This window comes from Rutidosis leptorrhynchoides, chromosome 9 (genome assembly GCF_046630445.1).
Source record: "Rutidosis leptorrhynchoides isolate AG116_Rl617_1_P2 chromosome 9, CSIRO_AGI_Rlap_v1, whole genome shotgun sequence".
Taxonomy (NCBI): Eukaryota; Viridiplantae; Streptophyta; class Magnoliopsida; order Asterales; family Asteraceae; genus Rutidosis; species Rutidosis leptorrhynchoides.
In genome coordinates, this window is record NC_092341.1 from 282,691,589 (window position 1) to 282,717,745 (window position 26,157).

The 26,157-nt window shown below is 30.0% G+C and overlaps 1 protein-coding gene across 1 annotated transcript; it reads left to right on the forward strand.

Moving 5' to 3' along the window:
• Positions 1 to 255: 255 nt before the first annotated feature.
• LOC139868817 (uncharacterized) lies at positions 256 to 2,400 on the forward strand. Its single transcript, XM_071857159.1, has 4 exons — positions 256 to 394; positions 466 to 553; positions 688 to 1,539; positions 1,668 to 2,400. The coding sequence occupies exons 1-4, from the start codon at positions 256 to 258 to the stop codon at positions 2,398 to 2,400; spliced, it is 1,812 nt and encodes a 603-aa protein (XP_071713260.1).
• Positions 2,401 to 26,157: the final 23,757 nt, after the last annotated feature.

Genomic DNA, 26,157 nt, shown 5'->3' on the forward strand with positions numbered 1-26,157 from the left:
TACTTCCATTTGTTTACGTTTTTCATACATAAATAAAAAAAATATACATAAACAAGCAATTATTATACATTATTTCATTATCAATCTCTTTTACTAGAAAATAAGCACTAATAACAACTAGACAAAAATAACAAAACCAACATACGGGGTTTGAACATTAATGGCGTTTGGAATAACTCTCCTAAAGACATTAAGGAGGAAATTTTCAAACATTTTAAAAGAATCTTTGAAGAACCTAATGTTGAAAGACCGGGCATGGAAGATCTCAATTATCCAACCCTAACCGAAGCACATGCTATATCTCTAGAAATGGCATTCGATGAAAAAGAAATAAAAGATGCGGTTTTTGATTGTGGCAGTAATAAAGCACCGGTCCTGACGGCTTCAATATGCGGTTTTTTAAAAAAATATGGGATATTGTTAAGGGTGATTTAATTGAGGCTATAAATTGGTTTTGGAGTAAAGGTGAATTTTCAAGAGGTTGCAACGCGTCTTTTGTCGCACTAATTCCAAAGAAGAAAGATCCGAGTGGGCTTGGTGATTTTAGAAAAAGGTAAAAAGCATTGATTATGGCAAAAATCCTCTCAAATAGATTAAAAAAGGTAATCCCGTCGTTAGTTGGTTCGAGCAAAGCGCATTCCTAAAAGGTATATTCATTTTGGATGGTGCTTTAATTGTTAATGAAAGCATTGATTATCTAAAATCCAAAAAGCAAAGAGGTATTATTTTCAAGGTAGATTTTGAGAAAGCTTTCGATTGCCTAAATTGGAAATTCTTATTAGATGTGATGAAGTGTATGGGGTTAGGTATTAAGTGGAGAAGATGGATACATTCGTGTATAAAATCGGCTTCAATTTCCATATTTGTAAACGGGTCTCTAACGAATGAATTTTCATTAGGTCGGGGTATTAGGCAAGGCGATCCATTGTCACCATTTTTGTTTATCCTTGCCGCCGAAGGACTCAACATATTGACAAAAGCCGCCACTGAAAGAGGTTTGTTTAAAGGTGTCGAAATCGGTAATGATAAAATCAAAGTTTCGCATCTCCAATATGCGGACGATACCATTTTTCTAGGAGAATGGAGTCGTGCTAACGCTTATAGTCTACAAAATTTACTCAAATGTTTTGAGTTAACATCCGGGCTAAAAGTTAATTTCAATAAAAGTTGCTTGTACGGGGTGGGTGTTAGTGATGATGAAGTAAAAATTGTAGCAAGCCGATTGGGATGTCAAGTTGGTACTTTCCCATTTACGTATCTCGGGTTACCGATTGATGCAAGAATGAATAAACTTAAAAATTGGAACCCAGTTGTTGACAAAATCAAAGCTAGACTTTCGAATTGGAAAATGAAAACGTTGTCATTTGAGGGAAGATTAGTGCTTATCAAATCGATTCTCAATAGCCTACCACTTTACTATTTCTCGCTCTTTCGTGCACCGCCAAGTGTCTTAAATATACTAGAGAGTGTGAGGAGAGTATTCTTTTGGGGCGGGACGGATACGGGTTCAAAAATCCCGTGGGTCAAAGGGATAAAGTGGTGTCACCTTACGAAAATGGGGGGTTAAATATAGGGTTATTAAACATAAAAAATCTTGCTCTTTTGGGGAAGTGGTGGTGGAGGTTTAACACCGAAGCCAATTCATTTTGAGCCAAAATTATTCGAAGCATTTATGGGTCGTGTGGAGGATTGGGTTGGGATACCGAAGCAATTCGGTCAACTAATGCATCTATTTGGAAGAACATTCTTTTAGCAGGTAACGAAATAGAAGAACATGGTGTCAACTTCAAAAACTCTTTTGTCAAGAAGGTGTGTGCCGAATCAAATACAAAGTTCTGGACAGAGTTATGGATCGATGGCAGTAAACTAGAGTCAAGATTTCCAAGGTTATTCAGATTAGAGGGTAACAAGACAGCAACAATTCTTGATCGATTAGATTTTAGTGATGGTCAGGCTAATTTCAAATGGGAATCGGACAGAAATCCAAGAGGAAGAACTTCAAGTGAAATGGACGAGTTACAAGCATTGGTGGCATGCTATGACTTCGACATCAACAATCGCAGAAGTTATTCTTGGTCGTGGAAACTTGCGGGTAACGGTAAATTCACGGTTAGTCATCTTACCTCAACTATTGATGAACGGTTATATTCGGGTACCACAAACGAAACAATGCGTAATAATTTAATCCCCAAAAAGCTCGAAATATTCATATGGAGAGCCAACTTAAAACGCTTGCCCGTCTTAACCGAACTAGATAAAAGAGGTATAGATGTTGATAGTGTCTGTTGCCCGTTATGTGATGACGATATTGAGTACGTGGAACATTCTCTTATTTCTTATTTTTTGCAAATATGCTTTAGAAGTGTGGGATCGTGTATTTTCATGGTGGGGGCTCGGTAATATGGAATCTAAGCATGAATGAAATCTTACGTGGTAATGGTCCGACGACTATGACTCTTAAAGGAGAGAAAATATGGCAAGCAATCGAATGGGTATGTGCATTCTTGATTTGGTCAAATAGAAATAACATGATCTTTCGAGGAAAAAAATGGAATGCTCCGGTCGCGTTAAATGAAATTCAAGTCAAATCTTTTGAGTGGATATCTCATCGCATAAAGGGAAGGAAACTTGATTGGTTGACTTGGTTAAACGATCCTCGTATGTATCTTACCATAGCATAGGGCAATGTAAATGTTTAGTTCGTGGACGGTTTGTATGACTCGCAAACCAATTCGTGTATGTAATTCGTGTCTTTCTTGAGTAGCTTTGAGCCCCTTTTTTTGCTCACTACTCATGCTCTTGTAATTGTGATTGTGTTATGTTTGAATGAATCAACTTGCTTTTAAAAAAAAAAAAAGTGTTCTTTACATATATGATAAGTCACTGTTTGATTAAAATGTTCATAATTTCTCCAAATTAATATATATATATAATATAATAAATTACATATAAATAATTAAATGGCCAAAAAAGAATGCATAATATGTTTTATGTAAAAAACAAAAAAAATAAAAAATAAACATGAATGTTGTTCAATTTGTACATGAGAAAAGACTATGAACAGAGCTCTAATGGTCACTTGCACCAACTAATGACCCACACCAGGGCTTGGGCCAGAGTCCTTACGTACTTCAATCGGCTCCACATTTTCAAACTTGTGGCCGATTCGAGGACCTGGTCCCTCTTTAATTCCACCCAAAGTTTCAATATTCACGAACTCATGTCCAACTCTATCTTTAATCCGTCTCAATGTATAATCATGCCCGATTTTATGACTAGGTCCCGCCTTGATTCCTCCAAGTGCGGCCTTGTCTCCAACCCCATGTCCAACGCCAGGACTCGGTCCAGAATCTTTGATCGAACCCAAAGAGAATCGATCAAAAAAGTCATTGTTGTCATCGAGACAAGTAATTGTATTTAGTATATTTAATGGTCGCGCGCTTAATAAGATGACTAAATTGAGTAACACGACAAGAGTTACAAGATTTTGGTACTCGAGGACTTTAGCCATCTTTAAAATCGGTGTACGAGTAGAGGGGAGCGATGAGAGATATTTGGTCGTGGTTTGTGTACAAATATAAGAAGTTTAATTTGTGTTGATATTTATAGACAAATATAATGAAGAAATTTAATGAGATTCATTTTGTTGACTAGCAAGTAGAAAATCGTATGTTTATGCAACGTGGGAGAAACTATAAGGTTGCGAGTCCAATTGGATGAAGTATTTTTAATCATTTTCCTCGAAATTGCAATGATTTTTGAAAATATTATTCTTTAGTTTTAGAGGTACATGTTTGATGTTTGATCTCATATACTTACACATATGATATTATAAGATTTCTTAATCAATTTTGTAACTTAAGCTAATAACAATTATTAACACTACGTAAGTAAATAGTTTTGAAGGCCAAATATGCTATGAAAAAATATGTTACATATTGTTTTTTCTTCCATCGCAATTTAAATATTAAGCAAAGTCACAATTACATTGTTAGTCATTAAGATGTATTCTTCTTTTACTTAAATCATCTAAGATTAAAAAAATAAGATTTTAAATCGGCTGACGACGATCATGACCCATCATGCAATCTTTGAAGTTGAATAAAATGGCTTCTCGAAATTTCCACACATGGTGGCTCCTTCGACTTTTCAACCTCAAACATTTGAAGTTTTGAACAAACTATATTACAGTGAGGAAGTATTAAAAAGGAGACATTATTATAAGTTTATTTGTTTCAGTTACTATCAACAAGTGAGATTTTTTTTTTTTTTTTTTTTTTTATCTTAAACATTGCGGAGTATTTTATTGGTAGAGATGACGCACATATTATGGCAGAAAGCCTTAGCAAGAATATATGGTTTCTTTGCAAATCACATATCAAGAATTGTTACAAATCTTTTATCGAATGAAAAGTGACAAAAATTAAAAAGATATATACTGCTAGTGAAATGTGAAATGATATGTGAAACCACGAGTTTGTTTAAACGAAACAGTTTAATGATATTTTAAGTATTAAGTGAATGTAAATGATAAAGTCATTTAGTTTAATGACTCGTGGAACCACAGATTCTGACTAAGAAACTTATCGTTGTGTTTACAAACATATTAATCTACTTAACTTGGTTAGAATAAATAGACTACATTTATTCTTCCATCATTCTCTTCCAATTTTCATCACAATTACTATTTTGTTTGTCATAAAACATACATACAACCTGTAAGTAACTAGAGGGGGGTGAATAGTTACTTAGTGGTTTCCTAAAACTTTTTTGAAGTCTTTAACGATCAAAATATAAGTTTTAAGTGTGAAAACGTTTGTGTTTGTTAATGCAAGTATGTAAAGTATGTAAGTGCACAAACACAAGGATTTATAGTGGTTCGGGTGGATGTTAACTAATCCACCTTAATCCACTCCCCAATTCTATGAATTGAGACTTTTCTTCACTATGATACCCCAAACCTGGTGGAGTGTCCGGATACAACACTAGCCCCTCGATAAGCCGCTATTTATGAACCCTTACGTCCCTTTGAAGAATTCACAAACTGTGACAACCTGAAAATTTCTGACCAAATTTAAACTTTAATCTTTATATATTCCCGACACGATAAGCAATATTTGTAAGTTGAATCTCGAGAATTTTAAACTGTGTTCATACATTTATTTAACCTCGACCAAATTCCAAAGATTCACGAACCATTATAGGAACGGATATGATTATATATGTATATATTAAACGTATAATACTTTACATGAGTATTTGTTTCAATATGTTTATTGATGAAATTAGAAGATTATATCAAATGATTAATTTATCTGGTACGGTGTATGATTAAGAGTCTCTGTTGAGAGGTCCACTTTTGATTTAGCAAACCTTTCCTTTTTAATGGTATTCAGAAAAATTGGTAAAGTGATTTATTAGAAAGAACAAAAGTGTCAATTAACGGGAACTAGACAAGGGTTAGTGGAGATTCACGTCGAATTTTCAATTTATGCTTTACAATAATTGTCTCGTGACTTTTAATAAGTTAAAACCATCTGTCATATTAAGATGATTTTTTTATACGTACATTTATCCATTTGATCTAATCCTACAACCCATGAATAAACTGTAAGTTAATAACTTGAACCTGTTATGATTTATTTATTATTTTACTCTCTTAAGTAAAAACGTTTTTTCGACATAATAGAACTAGTTTATTAATATATATGTTTAAATAACGTAGGTTGGAATATTAGTTGTTAGATATATGAATAACTTGCAACGTACATTAAAAAGTGTTCATTAAATATATATGTTTTTAAATTAGTTTAGTACACGATAGTAACATTCGCTTAGTGATGCGATTGATATTTAAAAAGTTAATACACAAATGAATTGTATTTAATTAAGTTTTTAAATGAAAACATTACGAGTTATAATATTTTTCTGAACGATTTTTAAAACGAACTTTTAAAAATAATTGGTTTTGAAAGACTAAATATTGTATCATTAGATAAATATTTCAAACATATATTATGTACAAATTTACAATTCTAAATATATATATATATATATATATATATATATATATATATATATATATATATATATATATATATATATATATATATATATATATATATATATATTAATTTAGTCATAAAATGTCCCAATTTAAAATAATATATTTTGATAAACAACGAGTCACTGATTTATAGAAGCAAATGACCACGACGCTCAAATTGTATAAGATACATTTTCATAAAGTAATTTATTGATAAATAAGTCAAATTATTATTAAATGTACACGCCGCGTAACGTAAAAGGCTAGTTTTCTAAACGTACGAAAGTGCGCTCGAAAAACCGAAAGTGGTACATGAGTCGAGTGACAACGTACGAGTCATTTGAACAAAAATTACATTTTTACTACGCACGTAAATATAATATAATATTTAATCAATTCTAAAGATTAAATACATTATATATTAAATAATATATAAATATATGAATCATACGTAACATTTGAAGTGTCGGCAAGGATTTAATGGATACCAGCTGCACATTATGGTCATGCGACTGCATGAAAGGAACCCACAAACCCCATGCGATCGCATGGGGTATGGGTGGATGAAAGTTGTATAAAGCTCATCATTCTGATCGACATAAACACACATACATAATCACTTCCTCTGTTATATATATTTATATTATATATTATTTATATTATTAAGATTAATAATATTATTAATTTTATTAATATTAGTATTAGTAGTATTAGTTCTATTATTATGTATACATAAAATACTACGATGGAGTGCTGCTCGAGTAATCTTAAACGAGTTTTCAAAATGGTTTTTCGAGTAGGATAGGGCTAAGGAAAATATGGGTTATAGCTATGGAGGTGATGGGTATAGTTCATGGGTATACTCGTGAGGTCAATCTAGTGTTTATCGTCTCCGTTGCGTTTATGTACCTTTCCTGCAATATTGAATCTCAATATTGATACGTGAGTACTCATAATTTAACTTTTACATACTAATAGTGTATCCCTGACTAGTGCTCGAGTATATATGATTATGTATGTTTGTACTTTTGATATTGCCTTTAGTTAGGTTATGTTGAATCCTGAATTAGTTATACATGCAGTTGAGATAAGATATAAGATATGCATGTCGTTGGAAAGCTAGCGAAAAATTAAGAACTTTTCCTTTAGATATCGAATGGTTTCGATAAATAGATTGGAAGTTATAGTCAATCGAATTTTTGTATTATTATTAAAAATGATTATTATTATTATCGTCGTTCTAGTTTTATCTTATCTTTATCAATAAAAGGATTTATCATTAAAAATTATTATTTTTATTATTATTACTATCGTTATTATCGTTAAAATTATAATTAGTATTATTATTATTATTATCTAATTATTATTATTATTATTATTATTATTATTATTATTATTATTATTATTATTATTATTATTATTATCATTATTATTATATATATCATTATTTAAAAATGGTTATTGTTATTGTTATTATTATTATGATCTTATCATTAAAATAATTACTAGTATTATCGTTAATAATGTCATAGTAATTATCATTATTAGTATTATTGTAATTAAAACTAATATTAGTAACACCTAATTATTTTAATTACTATTATTATCATTATTATGAACACGATATAAAAGACGATTAAAAGCTATTAAACGAAATGATTAGGAAATAATGAGTAAGAGTATCTTGATGAAATTAAAATATTATAAGATATTGATTTAGATAAAATTATCGTTCTTATTATTTTTATCATTACTATTATTATTAAAAGTATCGTTAGTATTAAAACTACCATTTTAACAAAAATTATCATTTTAATAGAAATGTCATTGTTATTATAAAATACCACTATTATTATCATTTTAAATAGAATTATTATTTTAAAGATAATATTAAAAAGTGACGTAAATATTAAAGTTATCATAATTAGAATTATCATTTTATCATAATGTCATCTTAGTAATTATAAATATTGATATTTTTATTAATAAAATAATAATTATTATTATTACAAAATAATACAACTTTTACTTACTATTATTATGGATATTATTTTATCAAATAAATATGTGATACAAACATATTTTACCACGTGTAATAAAATTTCTTTAATAATACCTATCATATTATCTTTATGATATTAAATGAACTCTATAAATCTTATTACTTAATATATATAAAAGTATATTTTATTATATAAATTTTAATATAAAATTTTATTTATTAATAAATGAATTATATTATTTACTCTAATATTTTTTTTTAAAAAATATTTAAAAATATAAAACGACGACATTTAAACTATATATTAATTATGTATAGATTTTGGAAATCATTTTGAGTCAAATTGACTTTTGTTGACCTATGCATATTAGTCTCGAGCATTGGGATTGTGATACACTATGACCTAACCTAAATTGTTAGACAAATTTTGACCTATATATATATATATATATATATATATATATATATATATATATATATATATATATATATATATATATATATAATTAATATAGGTTCGTGAATTCGAGGCCAACCCTGCACTTGTTCAATGACGTTATATGTATTTTTACTACGAAATACAGTATGGTGAGTTTCATTTGCCTTTTTACCCTTTATATTTTTGGGCTGAGAATACATGCGCAATTTTTATAAATGTTTTACGAAATAGACACAAGTAAATGAAACTACATTATATGGGTGAATGATCGAAGCCGAATATGCCCCTTTTTGCTTGGTAACCTAAGAATTAGTAAACCGATCTACTAATTGACGCGAATCCTAAAGATAGATCTATTGAGCCTAACGAACCCCATCCATGGTTGCGGATGCTTTAGTACTTCGATGTTGTTTTATCATGTCCGAAGAATTTCTCGAAATGATAGGGGATATTCTTATATGCATCTTGTTAATGTCGGTTACCAGGTGTTCACCATATGAATGATTTTTGTCTCTATGCATGAGATGTATATTTATGAGAACTGGAAATGAAATTCTTGTGGTCTATTAAAATGATGGAAATGAATGATTATGATAAACTAATGAACTCACCAACCTTTTGGTTGACACTTTAAAGCATGTTTATTCTCAGGATTGAGAGAAATCTTTCGCTGTACATTTGCTCAATTTAAAGATATTACTTGGAGTCATTCATGACATATTTCAAAAGACGTTGCATTCAAGTCGTTGAGTTCAATAGAGATTATTATTAAGTAAATGACAGATTAGGTCATTTATAGTTGGATATTATGAAATTGTATGCATGCCTGTCAATTTTCGATGTAAAGAGAGTTTATATTTTAAAAAACGAATGCAATGTCTGAAAAATGTATCATATAGAGGTCAAGTACCTCGCGATGTAATCAATTATTGAGAATCGTTTATAATGTATATGAATGGGTCCTTTCAGTTGGTATCAGAGCGGTGGTCTTAGCGAACCAGGTCTGCATTAGTGTGTCTAACTGATAAGTCGTTAGGATGCATTAGTGAGTCTGGACTTCGACCGTGTCTGCATGTCAAAAGTTTTGCTTATCATTTCTAATCAGAAATCATCTGCATATCATCCTTAGAAAATTACCTGCTTATCATTATTAGTCTAGACTCGTCTTGCTGCATTAATTGCATGAGTAGTGTATAGACAAAAATTCATATCTTAGCGTATCTACTAAATCATATCTTATCGTATCTGTTACTTTAAACTTTGCCTGACATATCCCGCAAATTCCTCCGTAATCTATGAAATCTTTTGATCTATATATATAGATATCCTATCTAATGCCCCGTCCTAATCCATTTGGACGAATACATTACATTTGGTTACATCGCTAGGTACTTGACCTCTATATGATACATTTTACAAACATTACATTCGTTTTTAAAAGACAAACTTTCATTACATCGAAAGTTGATGGTATGCATACCAATTCATAATATATCCAACTAATAATTAACTTAATAATAATCTTGATGAACTCAACGACTCGAATGCAACGTCTTTTGAAATATGTCATGAATGACTCCAAGTAATATCTCTAAAATGAGCAAATGCACAGCGGAAGATTTCTTTCATACCTGAGAATAAACATGCTTTAAAGTGTCAACTAAAAGGTTGGTGAGTTCATTAGTTTATCATAATCAATCATTTCCATAATTTTAATAGACCACAAAATTTCCTTTATTCAATAATCATACACTCAAAAGTGTTTAAAAAAATCATTCATATGGATTGAACACCTGGTAACCGACGTTAACATAATGCATATAGAATATCCTCAAAACAGAAATCCATCTGTATTAATAACTCGAAGTACTAAAGCATACCATTTTCTAGTATGGGGGGAGTTAGGGCCCGTAGATCTACCTTTAGGATTCGCGTCAATTAGGGTGTCTGTTCCCTAATTCTTAGGCTACCAAGCTAAAAGGGTGATATTCGATTTCGATAATCCAACCATAGAATGTAGTTTCGATTACTTGCGTCTATTTCGTAAAACATTTATAAAAATAGCGCATGTATTCTCAGTCCCAAAAATATATATTGGAAAAGCCTTTTAAAAAGGGAGCAAATGAAACTCACCTAATGTATTTTGTAGTAAAAATACATATGACTATATTGAACAATGCAAGGTTGGCCTCGGATTCACGAACCTATATCATTTATATATTTGTTAATACACATATTTGTAATCGAATAAGTTTATATATTATTATTAGTGATGTACTTGTTATATTTAATAATTTGTAAGTTTTATTAATTATTTATATATTTTCATTTAATGTGTATATATATATATATATATATATATATATATATATATATATATATATATATTAATATAGTTAAGTTATGTAATTTAAATATAATTTTATACCTATACTCTTTATTTTTATACTTATAATTTTAACAACGTCATTTAAAATTTTTTATTTTCATAAATAATATTAGCTTAATAATAATGATATAGATAGTACTTGATAATAATAATATTAATGGTTTTAGTGATAACGAAATAATAATTTTTGTAAAAAAAATAATAATGATAATAGTTTTTAATAATAATAATACTATTAATGATAATAATACTAATAATGATAATATCAATAATATATTTTTGATAATAATAATAATACTAATAATTATTAATCTACTTAAATTATAGTTTTATCCATAGTTTTTAAATCCATACATTTATATGGATTCTTGTAATCTTAATGACAATAACTTTAAAACTTTTATGGTCATAATCATAATACTTTTAATAATAATGATATTGATCATACTACTGCTAATAATAATAATGATAGTAAAGATGTTATTTTTAATGATAATATTAGTTTTAGCAAAAACGACAGGTTTGAAAATAAAGTTACTTTAGTAATAATGGTAGTAATAATAATACTAATTATGATAATTTTACTACTAATAATATTATTAATACTTATAATGATAATAATAATAATAATGATTATAATACATATACATATAATAATAATATTAATAATTTTAACACTAATAATAACAATAACAATAATAATAATAACAATACTAATAATAATAATAATACTAATACTACTTAATGATATAATTTTGTAATAACAAAAATGATAACACTAATAATCCTATTAATTATTAACATAATACCAACAATTATTAATAATAATCACAATAACAATAATAATAATAATAATAATAATAATAATAATAATAATAATAATAATAATAATAATAATAATAATAATAATAATAATAATAATAATAATAATAAAAGAAAAGAGGACTACCTCTAAAACAGCCTTTAAAAAAAATTTATGTCACCGCCTAGGCTCGAACCCACGACCTCCCGTTAACCCAAAAACATGCCAAACCGTCCATCTGTTTCTGCTTATTTGACTAATATCCCCGAAAAATTTATATATCCTGAATCTAACTGTTTCCAATTTCCTCTTCATCTTTTCAAACTTAAAACTCGACTGGAAGTTCTTAATTAATCAAAACAACAATTTCACTTTGGTCTAGAATTCATAATTTATACAGAAACAACTTGTTTGGATTAATCAAAATAAAGAAAACAGTTTTAAAACAGTCGCGAAGAATGCAAGTGAAGTCCAACATTGATTTTGATTTTCAAACAGTTTTAGACAAAAATTTCTTCATGAAGTAGATAGAAAATCATTCTTAGAAACTATCTGAAATATCAATTGATCCAGAAACATCAAACAATTTATGAATTTCCCCAAAAATGAAACGGTTGACTTTTTGAAAATTAAGTTTGACTCAAGAATTAAAATTCAATACCAAAAATTGGCGATTGAAACTTTCGAGATAGTTTAAATGATAGATTTCTAACAAATCTCCATTATTAGATTTTTAAATCTCATTTGAATTCGCGAATTGAATAAAAAGTGTTAAGAACAGAGGTACGTTTCATGTTCTTGGGTTTTTGATTTTTAATTTCTGAATTGCAGCTTGATTGATGACATTATATATAGAAGGTAATTGAATAATTGATGTGTTAATGTGATACAACCGATTTTGTTAAGTATAGCCTATGAGAATCGACCGTACACAGAAAAAGGAGGAAAAAAATAAAATAAATAAAGGATGATCTTGCTTGTACTGGATTTTTGGATTGTGCTGAGAACTGGATATGGACAGGTAACAGATTAAAGACCAAAACAAGAATTTCATACAGTTTGATGGGTGCTTGCAACCTAATTTGTATGATTATTTTCCTTTATAGATTATATAATTAATATAAATATCTTAGTATTAATAATAATTACATAAATAATAATGATAAAGAAAAATAATAATAATAATAATGAATAAAAAAATACTGATTTTCTAATATATATATATATATATATATATATATATATATATATATATATTTATATATATTTATATATCACTATATATGTATATCTCATTAAATTTTTATAGATTTTAATTAATATATTAATAAATATAAATATAATAATAATATTAATGCTCTTAATAATATACATAATAATAATACAATTTATAATATTATAATAGGAATAATAATATTTCTAATGATAATGATAACAATTACCATAAATATATAACAATAATATTGTTAATAACAATAATACTAGTTATACTAATATCATTAATAATAACAACAATATTAATAATAATAATAACATATTAATTTATATATACCAACTTATTCATACCCAATTTCATATATATATATATATATATATATATATATATATATATATATATATATATATATATATATATATATATATATATATATATATATATATATATATATATATATATAACTTTTATTAGAAATAATAATATTAATGATACAAATATTAATATTAATATTAATATTAACATTAATAATAATAATGAAAATAATAATAGTGATATTAATATAATAAATCATATTTTTAATGTATAATTATATTTAACATATTAATAGTATATATTATAGTTGTACCACATATAGCATATGTTGAATATTATTTATTCATTTTAATATAAATACATTATACAATTTGTGTTTGTTTATTAAATATGATTGTATTATATATTTATAAGTATTATATATATATTTACTTGATATGTTATTTTCTTTTATTAATATAAACTTCAACATATAATATCTATAACTTTTGTATATATTTATATATGCATTTTTATTTACAACCAATTGTTCGTGAATCGTCGGGAATAGTCAAAGGTCAAATTGAATTCATATAATTAATTCAAAATTTTTTGAGACTCAACAGTACATACTTTGCTTATTGTGTCGAAATCATATAATGATCAAGTTTAAATTTGGTCGGAAATTTCCGGGTCGTCACAGTACCTACCCGTTAAAGAAATTGTGTCCCCAAAATTTGATCGAGGTCGTCATGGCTATCAATAAGAATGTTTTCCTGACGAATATGAGTTAGAATTTAGAGTTTTATCATTATTGACTAATATAAATAAAACAATTCAATTATGTGAAGCGTACGAGTGAAGCTGTCACAAAAGATTTGAGACAGAGATTTAACTTTTGATGTAGTCACGGTGGATTTCCGGAATTTAAGGAATTTAAAAGAAAATCTTTGGAAATCTATAAGATCTGATTCTTCGGCGAATAAGGAAATCAGGATCTCTCTAATTTGCGGAGATCTGCCTTGATTACTCAGTCTGGTATTTCCATTATAAATTAAACTCTTCCGTTCCATTATTCTCACCATTTCTATACTTTCTTTCTTAGTTCATACATCCAAAAGATTATGAAAATGTTTAATCCAGTTCTAATCCTTGATATTTTCTCAATTATCATTTCTGTCGTCCTTCTTTTCAATCTTCCACCAGAAAAATCTGTTTACTTCTACTATTGCCTTGGGGTGATACTATTCTTAATTATACCGTGTCTTTATATTGCTATTCGTATTAATATCCACAGTTTGTAACTTCCGTGTTGTTATTGGGCTTTATATTTTCTCTTATATTTTGGAGCTCTTTGCCTTTTTATTATCCTCCCGACCTCTAGTAAAGCGAGTAACGGTCCAGAATTCGTAAGTATGGAATTTCAGATAAACATCATGTTCTAAATAAGAAAGTATTAGCACGATATGATTTGTCAAATTACCAGAATCACTGAGAATAGAACTATCAAGAATATACTTTCTTGATATGTTCAGAAGTTGAGCAGAATGAAAGAGTTATGTAACATGGCACATGATGACGTTATGATCTGTGAATCATCATGTTTCATTTAGAAACTCAACATGACTTACTGTAATATAATCACGTTGATCAAGTGTCATTATATTATACTAACTCATGCTTCAGTCCCCAACACTACTTCAAAATCATTCATATTTTAAATTTGAATTTTTTAGAATTTAGAAACTAAAACAGTTTCTTTTATGATGTAATACAGATAACGCGGAGAGATGAATAATATCGGATCAGAATATTTATGAAGATATCTTCAGAAATATTAAGGATATTTATAATGAAAGATACTATAATATCTTAAAATTTTAGAATCAAATTGTGATGAAGAAATTCATTCACAATGATTTAGAACAGTTAAGGAGTAAGGTATTTGCTAAAGATTTCATTAGAAACAGAATTATCTGGATTCTTTTATGTACAAGTTTAGTCCTTGTGATTTATTCAGAGTCTCTTTCGTGGTTAGCTCAATCCGTTTTCCAGTTCCAACATTTTTTTAGCTTTACCAACATACTATTCTTTATCATCAAACTTTCGATGATTAAGGCCGTTTACGGTTATCTACGGTTTCTGCTACTTCATTCAGCTTTTTCAGAGTATTGATTTGTAGACTGAGTGCTTTTCAGAATTTCAGAATGAAAGATCATAATTCTAAGAGATAAATGTTATACATATAACTGTTGATGTAGATATGTTGTGAGTTTTCAAAGTACTGATTGCTGATTCCCGGTAATTGGTATGGCAGTTCTCATTACAAGATGCGGATGAGTATATGATAGGGTTTCAATGAATAAATATAATGATTTATCAGAGAGATTTAAGCCAAGAAGCAACGAGGTTGCTGGTACATCTGCTGGTAATATGGTGGGATATAAAAGGTTCCCTGGTAACAATAAAAGAGTACACATATATATCAAGGTTATAATAAGGTTGTTTCGAACGAAAAGTTGAAGTTGACTTGCTGAAGTTGTGACAAAATTTACTACTTTGAAAGGGTTTGTAAAGTTATTTTGGGTAATAATAATGCTAAAGGATCTAGCACAGATACATGTTAAACGTTTACTCATGTTCCGAGTGTTTTCAGGTGCATAACTATATGCATTAATCTTTTCTTCTGTAGATAAAGTGCGGTTGGTTCATCCTCTCCATTGAGGTGTTTTCAAGAATCATGAAAGGTTTGAACGCAGTTTGTAATCGTCAAAATACAAATGAGGGTTAAGATGAAATCAAGTGGCAAACTTGAAGAAATGTTTAGTTTCATATGTTATAATCAATATTTTAATTCATTTTAATTGTCCAATGTTATTAGTCCACAGTCGATACTCCACAGTTAACAGTCCAATAATTCATATATAGTTTAATATATAATATTCGAATTAATTAATACGCATCGTGACCCGTATACATGTCTCAGACTCGATCACAACTCAAAGTATATATATTATTGTAGAATCAACCTCAACCCTGTATAGGTAACTCGATCATTACTGCATATAGAGTGTCTATGGTTATTCCAGATAATATATATAGATGCGTCGATATGATATGTCAAAACCTTGTATACGTGTCCCGATATTTAAAGTGCGTAAAATAAATAACAGAAATTAAATGACGATAAATAAAATTGCGAGAATATAAATTGCGATAATTAAATTACGATAAATAAAATGTAATCAGTTAGCAAGGAACAGTTAGCTAGGAACAGTTAGCGTGGATTCTTAACAAAATTTTCTCATAGTTAATTCGTTTGTTTCTAACAAATTTTATTTTGTCCAATGTTTTCTTCATTATGCCACTTGTTGGATTCTGGTAAGTCAAAATCCAAATATGAATTTGAATGAAAATGGTTATTCTGTGGTGAACGGATTCGTATATCTGTGGTTGTAAATAGAATAGTAAATGACTGTTGAATTAGATTTGAAAGAATGTACAGTGTACTTATTAATGTGAAATCTAAATATTCCTCGGGTGTTACCTACCCGTTAAAATATTTTCACCATTAACAGTTTGTACAAAAGAATTTTTAATTACAATCTTCATGAAAATATATATACATATATATTTTCTTCAGATGTAATCATGGATTTAATGAGTCAATATGATATTAAACTCATTTGATTTACTGTTAGAACAAGAATATATAATCTCTAAAACATTAGAGATTACATAATCGCCATGTCGAACGAAGATAAATGATGTAGAACGATACGTAGAATGATGATTATACTCGAGGTACAGAATGAGATGTCGAAGCTGGTGATGCGGATGTTATTGTTGGTGGTACTAGTGCTGTTGGTGCTGAGGCTGGTGATATTATTGGTGTTGGTGATACTGCTGGTGCTTGCAAATTGTGTACCGTGCTCTCTAAAGTTAACACTCGAGCTCGGAGTTCTTTAACTTCTTCTACTAACCCTCTTTGGTTATCAGTGTGAGGTAGAGGTCGGATATCTTCTCTAGTTCCGTTAATGGTAGCCTCAAGACGAAAAATTCTTGCAAAAAGGGTATAAACGGTGTTGTGAACAGGTTCGCCGGTGAGCGGGTCGAGTACTCCAAGGTTAGGTGGTAGATATGGAGTACCTTCTTCCCTTCTCCATAGGGTGAGTATGTCGCAAACCCACCCCCATTTTATCCAGCAATCACGGTAGTTGATTGGTTGGTGTGCTCTTGTCACGCTGTCTTCGGAGTCAGAGGAACGTGGTCGATTCGTAGAGGCCATCTTACGCGATCACAGAAAAGATTTTTGGTATGAAGAGTTTAGTGACAGAAATTGATAGTTGGATGGTATTCTCAATGCATAATATGCACACACACACACATACATACATATATATATATATATATATATATATATATATATATATATATATATATATATATATATATATATATATATAGTACCAGGATCCCTTAAATTACGGAGAAATTTACGAGAGATATCAGGCAAAGTCTACAGTAACAGATACGCTAAGATATGAATTTTGTCTATACACTATTCATGCAGTCAATGCAGTAAAACGTGTCTAGACTAAGAATAATGAGCAGGTAATTTCCGACACGAAATGATAAGCAAAACTTTTGACATGCAGACACAGTCGAAGTCCAGACTCACTAATGCATCTAAACAACTATCAGTTAGACACACTAATGCAAGACCTGGTTCGCTAAGACCACCACTTTGATATCCACTCTAATACAGTTGGGGACAACCACCGTCCCACCCAGTGCCTTAATCGCCTGGTGACCACTGAGTGTACCTCAGATACTGATTTTAGGGCCTGCCTCTCGGCTACTGCCAACCCTCGTAAGGGATCGCAAGGAGTAAGAGCCAATGCTTCGTTACAGGTAACACTGTGAGAACCTCCTTTACGACTAACCCGCACCAATGACATTAAACCAGATCTGATGCCAACTCTAATGCCCCGTCCTAATCCATTTGGACGAATACATTACATTTGGTTACATCGCGAGGTACTTGACCTCTATATAATACATTTTACAAACATTGCATTCGTTTTTAAAAGACAAACTTTCATTACATCGAAAGTTGATGGCATGCATACCATTTCATAATATATCCAACTAATAATTGACTTAATAATAATCTTAATGAACTCAATGACTCGAATGCAACGTCTTTTGAAATATGTCATGAATGACTCCAAGTAATATCTCTAAAATGAGCAAATGCACAGCGGAAGATTTCTTTCATACCTGAGAATAAACATGCTTTAAAGTGTCAACCAAAAGGTTGGTGAGTTCATTAGTTTATCATAATCAATCATTTCCATAATTTTAATAGACCACAAGATTTTCTTTATTCAATAATCATACACTCTCAAGTGTTTAAAAAAAAATCATTCATATGGATTGAACACCTGGTAACCGACATTAACATAATGCATATAGAATATCCCCAAAACAGAAATCCATCTGTATTAATAACTCGAAGTACTAAAGCATACCATTTTCCAGTATGGGGGGAGTTAGGGCCCGTAGATCTACCTTTAGGATTCGCGTCAATTAGGGTGTCTGTTCCCTAATTCTTAGGCTACCAAGCTAAAAGGGTGATATTCGATTTTGATAATCCAACCATAGAATGTAGTTTCGATTACTTGTGTCTATTTCGTAAAACATTTATAAAAATAGCGCATGTATTCTCAGTCCCAAAAATATATATTGCAAAAGCATTTAAAAAGGGAGCAAATGAAACTCACCTAATGTATTTTGTAGTAAAAATACATATGACTATATTGAACAATGCAGGGTTGGCCTCGGATTCACGAACCTATATCATTTGTATATTTGTTAATACACATATTTGTAATCGAATAAGTTTATATATTATTATTAGTGATGTACTTGTTATATTTAATAATTTGTAAGTTTTATTAATTATTTATATATTTTCATTTTATATATATATATATATATATATATATATATATATATATATATATATATATATATATATATATATATATATATATATATATATATATATATATACATAATTATTAATATAGTTATGTTATGTAATTTAAATATAATTTTATACCTATACTCTTTATTTTTATACTTATAATTTTAACAACGTCATTTAAATTTTTTTATTTTCATAAATAATATTAGCTTAATAATAATGATATAGATAGTACTTGATAATAATAATATTAATGGTTTTAGTGATAACGAAATAATAATTTTTGTAAAAAAAATAATAATGATAATAGTTTTTAAAAATAATAATACTATTAAAGATAATCATACTAATAATGATAATATCAATAATATTTTGTTGATAATAATAATAATACTAATAATTATTAATCTACTTAAATTATAGTTTTATCCATAGTTTTTAAATCCATACATTTATATAGATTCTTGTAATCTTAATGACAATAACTTTAAAACTTTTATGGTCATAATCATAATACTTTTAATAATAATGATATTGATCATACTACTACTACTAATAATAATGATAGTAAAGATGTTATTTTTTAATGATAATATTAGTTTTAACAAAAATGACAGGTACTTTTGTTTTGGACAATACTAATATTTTTACCCGATTTACTATATTATATTTGAAAGAAAGATGGACCTACACGATGAATCAATTCTATCATTAAAAGGAAGTAAAGTCTTCCGAAAAAGACACGCTCTTCTTGATTTAGGTCAGGAAGTTGTCGTCCAGACCAGTTGTAGAGTCTACGAAAAACCTTGAAAAGTTTTCTCGAAAATCAGCTGGAAATCCACGGACCTCATGTAACACCCCGTTTTCCCGTGCGCGTCTAAAGGTACGTACTTAATCAATAGTACGCTTATAACTTATTCGTTATGTGATTAAATGAACTAAAGTGTTAGTTAGGTGTAAGTGCATATATGTATATGTGTGTATATATATATATATGGGTATATTCGAATGTGCGCGTGTACGCGTATATGAATGTGACGTGATGGCGTTGAGTCGTGTGAGACTTAAGGTTGAAGTTTAGACATGCATAGGAAGGGTGAATGAGGTGTGCTAGTTGTTGAACCCTTGATTCATGTTAAATTGTCGAAGTGACCAGACCTAGCCTAACACCGCGCCGCGACAAACTGGTCCGCGCCGCGACCATTGAAGCAAACCAGGATCAGAAAGAGGGTTAAGAGTGATCATTTTTCCTTCGATTCGTTGTGCCACGACGAATGGCACCGCGCTGCGGCATCCCTGCAGATCAGACTCCGAATTCTGCTCAAATTAAATAGGGTTTAGGGGTAATTTGGTCTTTTTGCGTGTAGATCTGTTTGGAGCTTTTAATATCAGCCACTTGTTCTCCATTTCTTACTTCTTTTCCATTTTCTTTCACATTTTCCTCTCAAATCCTAAAACCCACTTAGATTAAACTCAAGATTTGAAGGTGAAGTTTTGTGAATCAATCCTAGAAGCAAGAATTAAAGTTGCTCTCCTTGTTATTACCTACAAGAGGATAGTTTTGGTAAGTCTCAACTCTAAGTTTTGAGTTTCATTTAGTTTAAGCTAGGGTTTGGTTCATATGGAACTTGTGTGACCCATTTGAGGGTTAAATGGGTGGATTTTGGGTTGGATTGTTAAAAGGAAACCCTAAATAGCTATTATCTAGGGTTTGGTCTTGTGATTTGAGGTTGTAAGTGCTAAGTGATGTTTTTAGTCACTAATGCACTTTTGAAAGGATGAAAGAATTTTTAATGTGTAAGTTTGACTTGGTTTATGAGTCAAAGAGTCAAAAGAGCACTAGTTGACCTAATCGGGTGAAATAGTTATGAAATACACCAAGTTTATGTTAGTTGATGTTAATAGACCCTAATCACTAGCCTTAAGTGATCTATGACGAGGCGTGGCCATTAATGGGCGGTTTTGGTGTAGTTGAGTCATTTAATGCAATCGGGTCATTAAATGCTCAAGGGTTAGAAGTTTTCATTTAATTCAACTAGATTGTATGTTAATAAAATGCATAATGTAATAGGTACATTACATTGAAGGTTTGCAAGCTCGGTTAGCTTCCACAAGAGTCTTGAGGTGAGTGGAATGATTATGCGTATGTGTATATAATGTATTTACTTGTACGAGATTCGATTTGGGTTTAAGTTCGGGCGGTCGATACCACATCGGGTCAATATATGATATGGGTTAAGTTCGGACGTCCGATGCCATGTCATATATGTGTGTGGGCATGTAGTATGGGTTTAAAGTTCGGGCGTTCGATACCACATTACACGTAACGGGTGGGTTTAAAGTTCGGGCGATCGATACCACTCCGAGGTTAGTGTTATAATTTGTTGTGCACTAACGGTTGTTGGGAACACCAATGGGAAATTCGAAGTACCATTCCTTGTACTATTGGTTAACCATGGCTATGTGTTTGTTTTGTGGTGTTTTCACATTATTCGAGTTATATATGTTATCGTTGTGCTAGCTTGGGGTCTTGGAGATTTAGCGTTATGCCTTGCGTTGGTATGTCTTATAAATTGCTAGCGTGTATGAGGTAATTGTGTATGTGATTGCATGTAAGTAGGTTATATATGTATGTGTATAATTATTGCATTCACTAAGCGTTAGCTTACCCTCTCGTTGTTTATCTTTTTAGATGCAGGCGCAGTTAAGGGCAAAGGGGTTATCGGACATTAGGTGTCCCGTGATGATGCTTTGTTGGAGTTTTGATGTTGGCCTAACTTTTTGGGTAGTTTAGTCCCAAACCATGCTCGAAGTGTCGTTTGGATTGTAAACTATCATTTGTAATGGGTCAAACTTATACTAAACTTTATTCGTGGCCCTCGTGCCTTTTGTAAACAACTAATTGTTGTATGTTTTAAATGGAACTCGTGAAATGGGTTACATATTTATTTGGCGTGTAATTGTGTTGTATATAAAAAAAAAATTTATCGTATGGATTACGGGTTGGGTTGTTACAAGTGGTATCAGAGCATGGTTTAAGGGATTTAGGTGACTTGAGATAGGCGCCTAGACTTAGACTTTTGTGTTGTGGAATTATATGCGGGACTTGTAGGGCTACGGGTCAGTACGGGGTTTGATTAGTTCTTTGATGCATAAGTGGACAACTATGCTATGTTATGATGTTACTAATCATGTGTTGTTGTTTTGAACATCGAGCAAGATGGTTGTGACACATTTGAGCAGGGCACGACATGTGAGCGTAATAGTGAGTCACGACCACTATTACGGTTGCAAGTCAAGTTAAGCAAGGATGTGCGACAAGTATCGAGCTAGATTTAACGACCCGTCAAAGTACACTTGACGACCATCGTTATCTTGGTCCCACAGCTTGATCGAAACTCTATATGAATTTAATAAAACAACCTTGCATTCTTTATTTAAAAATAATTCCTTATAAAGGAAACCTACCAAAATGTATAAGTTTAGAAAACCTATACATGAATACTTAATCAAAAGTTGACCAAAACAAGTCAACGACATTCACTATTAAATGTATCAAAATAGAATGCAAGTTAATGTTTAACAAAAGCTGCCATCATAAATATGCAGACTCTCTAAGCACAATGGAAGCAATCAATCATGAACCCGAGAATAAAACATGTGAGTAACTGTCAACAAAAATGTTGAGTGAATTATAGGTTTAATATTGCAAACAATATTTAATTTAAACAACAAAAATTTATGTTTGAAAACATAAAAACTCCTTTTTGGACCACCAAATTATTTGCTAGAAAACATATAATAAAACATTATTCCATTTTCCGTGAGCCACCTGGTAACCACTTAACCATTTATTTACCCTTGCCAAACACAATAAATAATATACACCGAACAAGTGTATCTACAACAAAATACGAAGTACTAAACATTTCGATTATAAATTGCTAGCGCGACTAGCTCGAAATGGGGTTGTCAAACCCGATAGATCTATCCGTAGGATTCGCGTTCACCAGTAGAAACCAGTGATTACAGTTACCAGACTAGGGAATATTTTTGTTCAACTCACAATGAATAATTTAAACCAACCTCCACTTGTGTCCAAAATATAAAATAAATTGCATGTATTCTCATCCCAAAAGATTTAAACTAGAAAATGGGACTATAACTCACCTTAATAGCAAACGAAGTAACCACACAAATATGCGAACAGCAAATGAAGTAAAGTGATCAGGAATGATCACAACGCCGACCTATAAATAAAGCAGGTCGACATAAATAACTAACTTAGGTCAAGTCTTAGTATGATAGCTATTGTACATGTTGTAAGTAGATATAGAACAATACTCAACATGCATCGGTTTGATCGGAACAGCGTACGGACACACACTTTCTATTTTTAGAAAGTTTCTATTTTTAGCAGGTTTCCATTTTTGGAAAGTTTCTATTTTAGGAAAGTTTCTATTTTAGGAAAGTTTCTATTTTTGGAAAGTTACTATTTTAGGAAAGTTTATAAGTTAGGAAAGTTTCCTTATTTAGAAAGTCAACAAAAGTCAACTGAAAGTGAAAGTCAACCGAAAGTCAACTCAAAAGTCAACCTTGGTCAAACATAGTCAACGTTAATTTTAAAAGTGTAAGTTGTAAGTTATAATGTTTATTAAAGTTAAATATGTCTAATTATGTCATAACATAAGTTTAATTAAATTCAAATGAATTATTAAAGTTAATATATGTTTAAATGATATAATTAATATAACATAAGTATTTAATTAATTAATTAAATATTAGTCATAATATAAGTATTATTAATTAATAATAAATTTTAAGTCATATCATAAGTATTATTAATTAATAATGAATTATTATTAATCATATCATAAGTTTCTAATTATAATTATTAAATCATAAGTATTTAATAATTAAATTATAATTAAATAATAACTAAGCCTTATAATAATTAAATAATTAATTAATCTTTATTATAAGTCTTATAATAATAATCTTATAATATAAGTTTAATACTTATCATAAGTATCTTCCATTAATAATAAAAGTATTATTAATCATAAGTTTAATTAAAATGTTAATTAAATCATAAGTAATAATTAAATGATATAATAAATATATATCATAAGTCTTAAATTATAATAATTACTTTTTATATCATAAGTAATTAAATGATAATGAAATTCATTATTTATATCATAAGTTTAATAATTAATCACAAGTTTTAAATCAAAAGTTCATCGGGTCGTATCTTGAGCCCCGGGTGTCGGTTTTCGGCGAGCCTTACATATATCTCCGCCTAATCAAACCACCCGACACTTTGGTACACTCAAGAACACACCAAGAACAGTCCACAAGTCGTGATGTACAGCCATTACACTACTTGGAACTTCAATTCAATCAAAATCGTGTTTTAGCTATAACGGGTGATTCGTGGCTCGGATTTAGATGACCCAAACATGAAAGTTCATCCCACCATCAGTACTAACACACTAACACACCCTAAAGTCACCAAATATGGTCACAAAGTCGGACCAAACCTGGTTCATATCAATATCACAATTCAATCTTAACAAAATACTAATTTGATCATATCTAGGGCTCCAGGAATCGAAACGACATGAATCCGGAGTCTAAAATTAATGTCTTGATGAGAGGAACTCATCTAGATACTTTATTTTAATTTTTATAACAGTCACAAAGTCATAAAAGCACGAAATAGCTGCTGTCCCAATTATATCAAACCAAAAACATATGAAATTGAGTAATTCTACGCATACAAACATCATTACAACAACCAATAGTCATCATACTATTAAAATAGACATTAAATACAGTAAAATAAAGAAAAATTAAAAGTTCTAGGGTTAGGGTTTATACCCTAATCAAGAATTGATTAATATAGGCGTGTAGAGCTCGAAGAGATGAACGCGATGATGATTAAAGCTTCTTGATCCATGTAATATTTTGTGAGATGATGATGATGATGCTAGTGATGGGCGACGGCCAAAATAAGAAAAAGGAGGAGAGAAAATAATTTGGTTTAGGTTAAAATGAAAGTGAAATGAGGAGGTTATGGATTAAGATCACAAGAATGAGAGTTTGACAACTTTTCCCCCTCCCCTTGACAATTTCGGCCAAAAACTGAATGAGGTGGGCCCCATAGTGGCCCAATTTGATAAATGACAAAATCCTAGTGGCCCGAACGCTCGAACGAAACCCGAAACGCGAAAATGCCGCTACGCGATTGATTTTTCGGAGAGATAATAAATACGCGACGAATAAAATGTATAAACACTATATTTAATCATATGACATCAAAATATCATATTTAAGATAATTTAGATTTAAAAATCCCAAAAGCTTGACCGTTGGTTCGAAAACCGAAAAGATTCGCCGGATAGAAATCCGCGACACGTAGAAACGTATAACTTAAAATATGAATACAAATATTCACATAAAACATAATAATAAATATATTATTACAAAAATAATAATATAGGTCATAGAAATGACGTGGCACGAATAATAATTAATGGTCGTTAAATAATTAACGGTAAAAGATAACGGAAAAAGTAGGGTCGTGACACTAGATGTGGTTTATGTGCGGTCATATGCATAGGTATATATGTGTATTAAATTGTTGGTGATGTCTAATCCATTTTTAATCTTTAGAATGAAGACGAGAAATGGAACGAATACGAATGGCAATGGTGGTCCCTCTCATGTGGAGGAAGATGAGATGACTACCAAGATTGAGACCGCTTTAGAAAACTATGTTTCGGTTTTCTCACAAAGGGTTAAACAAATATTTGAAGAGTCGGTTTCGGAACAAATTGTTGATATGATTCAAGAACGGATGACTAATGCCGTTAAAGAAGAAGTTGAAAGGAGGTTTCCTAGACCTCAAAATGTGGGCGAGTTGGAGTTTAGCTATAAGAACTTCTTGGCGACTAAGCCTCCTCACTTTCACG